This window comes from Vulpes lagopus, chromosome X (assembly GCF_018345385.1).
Source record: "Vulpes lagopus strain Blue_001 chromosome X, ASM1834538v1, whole genome shotgun sequence".
Taxonomy (NCBI): domain Eukaryota; kingdom Metazoa; phylum Chordata; class Mammalia; order Carnivora; family Canidae; genus Vulpes; species Vulpes lagopus.
In genome coordinates, this window is record NC_054848.1 from 32434957 (window position 1) to 32443332 (window position 8376).

Sequence of the window (8376 nt, forward strand, 5' to 3'; positions counted from 1 at the left end):
TTATCCCCAAATTAGAAACTTTATTAGTAAATGCCAGGTGCTCAGCACAGGGTCACTCTGCCTCACTCAGGCTCCAACAGCACCTAGAACACAGTCTTCGCGGCCCTCACTGAGCCGGAAGTGCACCCCCTTTCCCTGGACGACATTTCCGGTCCCCTCCCAGAGCTGTCTCCCATCTCAACCGCCACTTCCCTCAGATCAACCGCTACTGATTCGGCCTCCGGCCTCCCTCACCACTCACGCTGGGCAATCTCCGAGGCCACCACCGAAGTCGGCCCCGCCGTTGCCCACTCCGTGGCTCTCGTTTCCGCGACGTGTTCGCCCTCGTCCTGGTACCCGGGCCGCCAGCCATGGCCACCGCGCCCATCTCCCAGGTCCGCCAGAACTACCACCCCGACTGCGAGGCCGCCATCAACAGCCAGATCAGCCTGGAGCTGTACGCCTCCTACGTCTACCAGTCCATGGCCTTCTACTTCGACCGCCACGACGTGGCCCTGAGGAACTTCGCCCGCTTCTTCCAGCGCCAGGCCCGCGAGGAGACCCAGCACGCCGAGATGCTGATGGAGCTGCAGAACCAGCGCGGGGGCCGCATCCGTCTGCGCGACATCAAGAAGCCCGACCGCGACGACTGGGAGAGCGGCCTGAGGGCCATGGAGTGCGCCCTGCACCTGGAGAAGAGCGTCAGCCAGAGCCTGCTCGACCTGCACCAGCTGGCCACCGACAGGAACGACGCCCAGCTCTGCGGCTTCCTGGACGCCCACTACCTCCGCGAGCAAGTCAAGGCCATCGAAGAGCTGGGAAGCCACGTCACCAGCCTCTGCAACATGGGGGCCCCGGAAGCCGGCCTGGCTGAGTACCTGTTCGACAGGCTCACCCTGCGCGACAGCCACAAAGAGAACTGACCTGGGACTGACCCCTCCCCCAGGCAGGGCCCAGGGGGACTTCCCCGGGGCACCCTGCCGAGCGTGCCTGTTGCAGTATTGCCTTGGCAGAACGTAGAACGTTCGGGTTGTTTTCTTCCAGTTCTGCCATAAATAAATAAATAAATAAATAAATAAATAAATAAATAAATAAATAGAAAGTTGTTTGGTTTCAATAAAGTTATTTGGTTCAAAACTTAAAAAAAATGGTCTCTGGTTGATTCCCGCGCAAACCCTTCACCTTTTAAGTTTTACAACAGGTATTCAGGAGTCTCTCCACCCACCCAACCCCATCTGTATGCAGCTCAGGATCTCTGAAGATGGAGAGGAAAGGTATTCCATGGAACCTGGAAAACAAATCCGTCTTCCCTTTATACACGATGTGGGGCGGGCAGCCCCGGTGGCTCAGCAGTTTAGTCCCTCCTGCAGCCCGGGGCGTAATCCTGGAGACCTGGGATCGAGTTCCGCATTGGGCTCCCTGCATGGGGCCCTCTGCCTGTGTCTCTGCCTCTCTCTCTCTCTAGCTGTGTCTCTATGAATAAATAAATAAAATCTTAAAAAAAATCTATGTGGGGAAGCAAGGATGGGGTGAAGTGAGGAGGGTGGCCTGGGGCCCCAGTGCGAGTGGGAGCATGTGTATGGTAAAAGTATGAAACAACATGGTCTAGAATTCACCACGGTGGTGGTCCCTATGGAAAAAGTGAAGAATGGGATTAGTCTAGTATTAAAGGGAGTCTTCAACTTTACCTGAAAACATTTAGCTTACTAAAAAATGCAAATGTTCATCATTGTTGCATCTGGGTAGCAACATGGGAATCTTAAGAGCCAGAAAGGCAGGATATTTCTTTAACAAGTTTGCCCTGGGCAACAGGAACAATGTAACTGAACCTTAGCCTGGCTTCCCATAGACAGGTACCTGACTTCTAGGTCACCATGCGTATTGCCCTTACCCAATATGCAAACATGGTTTTCTCCTTCAACTGTACCCTTTCTTCCATTAATGTAGTAGGAGTACCCAAAACCCCAAATTACCTGCTAGAAAAGCTGACAAATACAAGGTCAAGTTTGAGGCTCAAATTTGTAATATGAATATGAAGGGGAATAAATTCCCCTGAATGTTAAGCCAGTGATCTGGCTGCTTTGAAGAATATAGGGGGTGGGCAAAAGTTGAAGCTGGGAGACCAGTCAGGAGATGCTGTAGCAGATCCAATGAAAGACACTGGTGGCTGAACTGGAGTAGAAGCTGAAGAAGAGGTGATGGAGACAAATTCTAGTTGGATTTGGATGAATCAACAAGATTTGCTCATGGACCACAGGGGAAGAATAAGAAATGAGGAAAATAATCCAGGTTCTGGTGTTTGTACTTGAACACCTGACTGGATGGAACTCATGCAGGCAGTCAGAAAAATGAATCTGAAGCTCAGGTGGGGTGTTGGGTTTGGAAACAGACATATATATGAGAGACATGAGTCACACATGGTGGTAAGATCATGGGACTGGATAAGGTCAGCAGAAGTGTAGAGAGAGTGAGGCACAGCCAGCCCTGTGCCCAGGCACTACCATTAGAGGATGGGTTGAGGTGTTACAACACCCAGAGGGCTGCTGGCCCCACCTTGACCATTAGCTCATTCCAGACTGTGACCATCTGTGCCCATACCCAGTGTCCCCAAGGCAGCCTGTTCCTGAAGTAAGTGTGGTTTTTGGTTGCTCCTCTCAAGATGTGGAGAGGAGTTAGCCTATTATTTTTTCCTCATGGTTATGGGTAGAAAGAAATTATTTCTCAGTAAAAAGATTTCCCAAGGAAATGATAGATGCATCTCTGGATTTTTTCTGCTTCCGTTTAAGAACTCCTCCTCTCTCAGTCAACTCTCTGTTTGACCAGATGAAATCCGTACCCATGTAAACCTTAAGGCTGTCCATGTCTAGAAAAAATACTCAAAACATTAGTTTCTCTGCACTACATGTAGTTTACAAAGATCAAAATTAAAAATGTATAGACATTGTAGTCTATATTCATACACATGGGTAGCTTGAGTCAATTTAAAGCTAACAGATTGCTTTGAAGTTTTAGTAAAATATGAACAAATTTAGCTAAGCAATAATATCCTTTCACATTTCCCTGTAAATACTTTGTTTAAAATGAGGATTATGGGGGTGCCTGGGTAAGCTCATTTGGTTAAGCATCTGCCTTTGGCTCAGGTTGTGATCCCAGGGTCCTGGGATGGAGCCCCATTGGGCTCCCTGCTCAACACGAAGTCTACTTCTCCTTCTCTCTCTGCCCCTCCCCTGCTTGTGCTCTCATTTTCTCTCTCAAATAAATAAAAAAAAACCTTAAAAAATAAATAAAATGAGGATCATAGTCCTTTGAATTTTGTTTCCAGAAAATGTTATTACCCTTTTAATTTTTCTAGTCAAACTTGATCTTTTTTTTTTAAGATTTTATTTATTTATTCATAGAGACAGAGACAGAGACAGAGAGAGAGAGAGAGAGGCAGAGACACAGGCAGAGGGAGGAGCAGGCATCATACAGAGAGCCTGACGTGGGACTCCATCCAGGGTCTCCAGGATCACGCCCTGGGCTGCAGGCGGCGCTAACCCTCTGCGCCACCGGGGATGCCCATCAAACTTGATCTTTTCACTCTTTCTCTGCCTGGTTTGAAGTTGTGTGCGCTCCCTGACATTTTCTCAAGCGTGTGTGTGTGTGTGTACATATACATATATATACACATACATACATATGTATATACATATATGTGCATATATAACTTCTCTAGATATGAGGAAGCATAGGGTGAGCATCAATATTTGAGTATTTAAAAACTATAAATTGGCTGAGGACCCTCTTACTTCCCTGCTTTGGAGAAACAGTGTAGTGGTTTCTTAACCTCACTTGCCTGGGTTCATATCCCAGCTTAGCCACTTACTAAATTGGGCGAATTTGGGCACGTTACTTCACTTTTTTGTGCCTCCATTTCCCCCCATGTAAAAGAGGGACAATAAAAGCATCAACCCCACTAGGTTGCTGAGAAGACTAAAGTGGTTGATATTTTTAATCTTGTTTTTTTAAGATTTCATTTATTTATTCATGAGAGAGAGAGAGAGAGAGAGAGAGAGAGAGAGGCACACAGGCAGAGGGAGAAGCAAGCTCCATGCAGGGAGCCCGACATGGGACTCGATCCTGGGTCTCCAGGATCACGCCATGGGCCAAAGGTGGCGCTAAACCACTGAGCCACCTGAGCTGCCCAGGAGTTGATATTTTTAAATGCTTATGACAGTACCTGGCACACACAGTACATGCACCATGTATAAGCCATCATTCAATCATCACTAGCTTCATCCACTTATTTCTGAGTTCTTCCTGCTGTTCTTTTGGGGGAGAAGATTTCACGTATGTACTTTACCACTGGGGGTTTCTCTTGTGTTTCAACCAACTGTGTCATTCTGCATCCTGAGAAGGAAAAATCCTTGATGGCTGCTTGGTTGTCAGGTGCTGCCAGGATTCAGGAGGGCAGATTGCTGTTTTCACTGTCCCAAACTCAGGCCCAAGCCTGGAGGTGCGTTTGGCTGTTTCAAACAGCCTCCCCCTCAAATGACCTCCAGAACATCTTTTGTTTATTTTTCCCCAAACCAGGTTGCCTCCTGAGCCTCCTCTTTCCAACTTAACTACATTCCACTCCTCAGAGGTGGGAAAGAAAGGATGAAGTGCTAATCCTGATTCCACCATCATCTGAATGTTTGGGCCTGAACTGGAAAGGAATGGGTAGATTGGGAGGGGAGAATGGACAAAAAGGCTACTAATAACACAATAACTAAAATTGATAAATCACTTTAGCACAGAGGTTCTCAAACTCTGCTGCACATTAGAACCACTTGTGGAGTATTTAGAAATCTCAATATCCAGGCCACATCCCAGACCAAATAGATCAGTCTCTGGGGCAGGACCTAGACATCTCAGGCATGAACAACGGTTCAAGCACCTTACTACTCAAAGTGTGGTCCTCTGACCAGCAGGTCAGTGTCATCTGAGAACTTGTTAGAAATGCAAAATCTCCAGCCCTACCCCAGACCTACTGAATCAGAATCTACATTTTGGCAGGGTGGATTAAATAGGTGATGGGAATTAAGGAATATACTTGTGATGAGCACTGAGTGTTTTATGGAAGCGTTGAATCACTATATTGTACACCTGAAACTAATATAACAATGTATGTTAACCAACTGGAATTTAAATAAAACCTTAAAAAATAATTTTAAAAAGAATCTACATTTTAAAGACCCCAGAAGATGAATATTTTGAACAGCATTCTTGGCATACTCCTTGGAATCACCTTGGGAGCTGGAAAATAATTCTGATGAATGGATTTAAACAACTCACTGGGCAGCCTGGGTGGCTCAACAGTTTAGCGCCACCTTCAGCCCAGGGCCTGATCCTGGAGGCCCAGGATCGAGTCCCATGTTGGGCTCCCTGCATGGAGCCTGCTTCTCCTTCTGCCTCTCTCTCTCTCTCTCTCTCTCTCTCTCTGTGTCTCTCATGAAATAAATAAAATCTTAAGAAAAAAACAAAAACAATTCACTGGGCCACACCCTCGTGTAAGTACTGGTCCAAGCACAATAAGAACATACTTATAAGTTAACAACAATTATTGAATCAAGAGTTATTGATCACACATATACAGGCATGTGTGCATACACACACAATTTTACCCAATTTGTTCTTTTTTTTTTTTTTTAAGATTTTTATTTATTCATGAGAGACAGAGAGAGAGAGAGAGAGAGAAGGACAGAGACACAGGCAGAGGGAGAAGCAGGCTCCATGCAGGGAGCCCGACATGGGACTCCATCCCGGGTCTCCAGGATCACAACCTGAGCTGAAGGTGGCGCTAAACCGCTGAGCCACCGGGGCTGCCCCCCAATTTGTTCTGTTATCACTATCTGGTTTGTTTCACAGTATGGGTTGGCAAACTATAGCCTACAAGCTACATCTGGCCCTCTTGTGATTTTACAAACAGAGTTTTATTGGAACAGAGCTATGCCCATTCAATTACCTATTTTCTGTTGTTGCATTTGTACTATAAGGGCACAGTCAGTAGTTGTAACAAAGACCATCTGGCATGCAAAGCCTAAAACATTTACAGAAAATCTTTACCAGCCTGTATTTTATAGTAACTTGCCACAGGCCCTGAAATTCATCCAAATCTGCCAAATATTTTAAACTTTTCACCCACCTTTATGCATTTGTCTTTTTCTGTTTTATTTTCTCTCACTTTCAGTAAATATTCTAGAATGCTCTGGATATATACAATATTTTGTAATATTATAAATATTGCAATTGTCACCTTCCAGACTGACATCTTTGTGTCTTTTAGCAAGTCAACCTGTGGATTTTCTTTGTGTCTTCAGTTTTGCCAGTCCCTCAATGTGCCTTTGTTAATTGAGGGCCATCAGTCATCCTGCTTCTGGGAGCACCAGAGTGGAACAATGCCTGACTAGCCTTTTTGACTGATTCTCCATAATCACATATTCATCACAGAGACTGTTTAAAGTATACTTATTTTTAAGTTATTGCAATCTATTCCAATCATTTTTCTTACTGTGAAGCATTTAAATTTCATTAATATGCAAAACTACTGCCTTGCCTGAGGAGGAATAGACTCCTTCCCTTTTATCTGTATTTCAGTGTTTATTTTTTGTAATGTTGCCTTTGCTTTATAATTTAGTATGCATGATATTAACTTTGCCAACGCAACAAGGATATTTATTCTCTTTCTTCCTGTGGGATAATTCTCTACGTATTATTTTTTTCTCTCAAAGTTTAATTCTTCTATAAAGTTTATGGAGAAGTAAAAGTTCCAATTTAAAATATATTTTAGATCTATAAATTATAAGATGAACCTAAATTAAAACATTCTAGGAAAGGAACATTCATGCCGTTTGTGAATTTTTTGGCCAAACCGCCATTCTTTTAAGAAATCATATTGAATCTGTGACATGTTATGCACTATGCTTGGCACGAGGAATATAAGGTGACGAGGGCACAGTTCCTGCACACAGTATGGTGGAAAAGACAGATACAGATACATAAGTAGATACCTCTAATCTATTTGGGTAAGATCTAAAAGAGGAGGAAACAAAGTGTTATGTGAGTCCAGGAGAGGAAAGTAGTCTAAATTCTACCTAAGACTTAGGAAACATCCACTGTGGAGGTGACATTGAGTCTTGAAAGATGAATTGGAGTTCTTTAAGGAGAGAAGAGAGGAAAGGGTATTTTAGCTCAGCTTATTTGCTGCAAAGGAGCCAATATAGAGGAAAAGGCTACAAATTCAGGGGTGTAAGGGGATACAGTTAATGAAAGAAGATCTGGAGGAGGGATGGTAGATTTACCTTATACAGGAGGAGGGATAGTTTTTTCTTTTAAGACACAATAAAAACTCTTCTCTCAAAGGTAATCACTGACTTAGTAATTAATATCACCAATGGTCTTTTATTAGCACTTGTTCTGCTTAATAACTCTGTAGCAAATAGCAGTGTTGACTAGTCCTTCCTTCTTTGCCTTCTCTGTCTTTTCATAATTTACCTAAGATACATCTGTAAAGAAATATACAGACCTGACCACTGTAGGGGAGGAAAATTTTCTTTCTACCCTTCTAAGTCCTGTGGCTGGTCAGACAATTAAAATGACATAAGGCAGATTAACAGGAGAAAAACAAATTTAATTTCACACATATAGGACCCCCAAAGATACAAGACTCAAAATGTAGCCAGATAATTGAAGTTTGTATAAAATATAAGAAAGAAAGGGGGTTACTTTTTATTTATTTATGATAGTCACAGAGAGAGAGAGAGAGGCAGAGACACAGGCAGAGGGAGAAGCAGGCTCCATGCACCGGGAGCCCGATGTGGGATTCGATCCCGGGTCTCCAGGATCGCGCCCTGGGCCAAAGGCAGGCGCCAAACTGCTGTGCCACCCAGGGATCCCAAGAAAGGGGGTTAAAAAAAGAAAGAAAGGGGGTTACGAGTCTAGAAATACAAAGGAGCTGTTTGGAAAACAAAGGTTGCCCTGTTATACAGATAAATTTCTTAGGTAAAAAGGTATCTCTAATTATTTTTTAAAAGGTATCTCTAATTAATAGCTCTTTTCCTAGTACAGGCAAGCAGTTGAGCAGGGAGGTGAAGAGATTTTCCTGAAACTGCTGGGTTTTGACTGCCTTTAGCTCAAAATAATCCTTATGCCAAGGAGGCATATTTTGGGATGGCAGATTCTGCTCCTCTTCCCTACCCTTTTAGATTCTGCTGTCGACCTTTTCAACTCTTATTTTTTGTATATACTCCCCCTTGAGTTTGGCCACATCCATGGCCAATGTTGGTATCTTTATCTCTGTCTCTTTCTCAGTCTCTCACCTCCCAGATGCTTTTCTTGACTATGAGACTTGTACAGTTACCTGTAAAACATCTCCTT

General features: G+C 44.0%; 1 protein-coding gene across 1 annotated transcript; it reads left to right on the top strand.

The window, feature by feature from the left end:
• Positions 1-221: 221 nt before the first annotated feature.
• LOC121483132 (ferritin heavy chain-like) lies at positions 222-1011 on the top strand. The gene has a single exon (XM_041741422.1). The coding sequence runs from the start codon at positions 351-353 to the stop codon at positions 900-902; it is 552 nt and encodes a 183-aa protein (XP_041597356.1). The 5' UTR covers positions 222-350; the 3' UTR covers positions 903-1011.
• The last annotated feature ends 7365 nt before the right edge of the window (positions 1012-8376 follow it).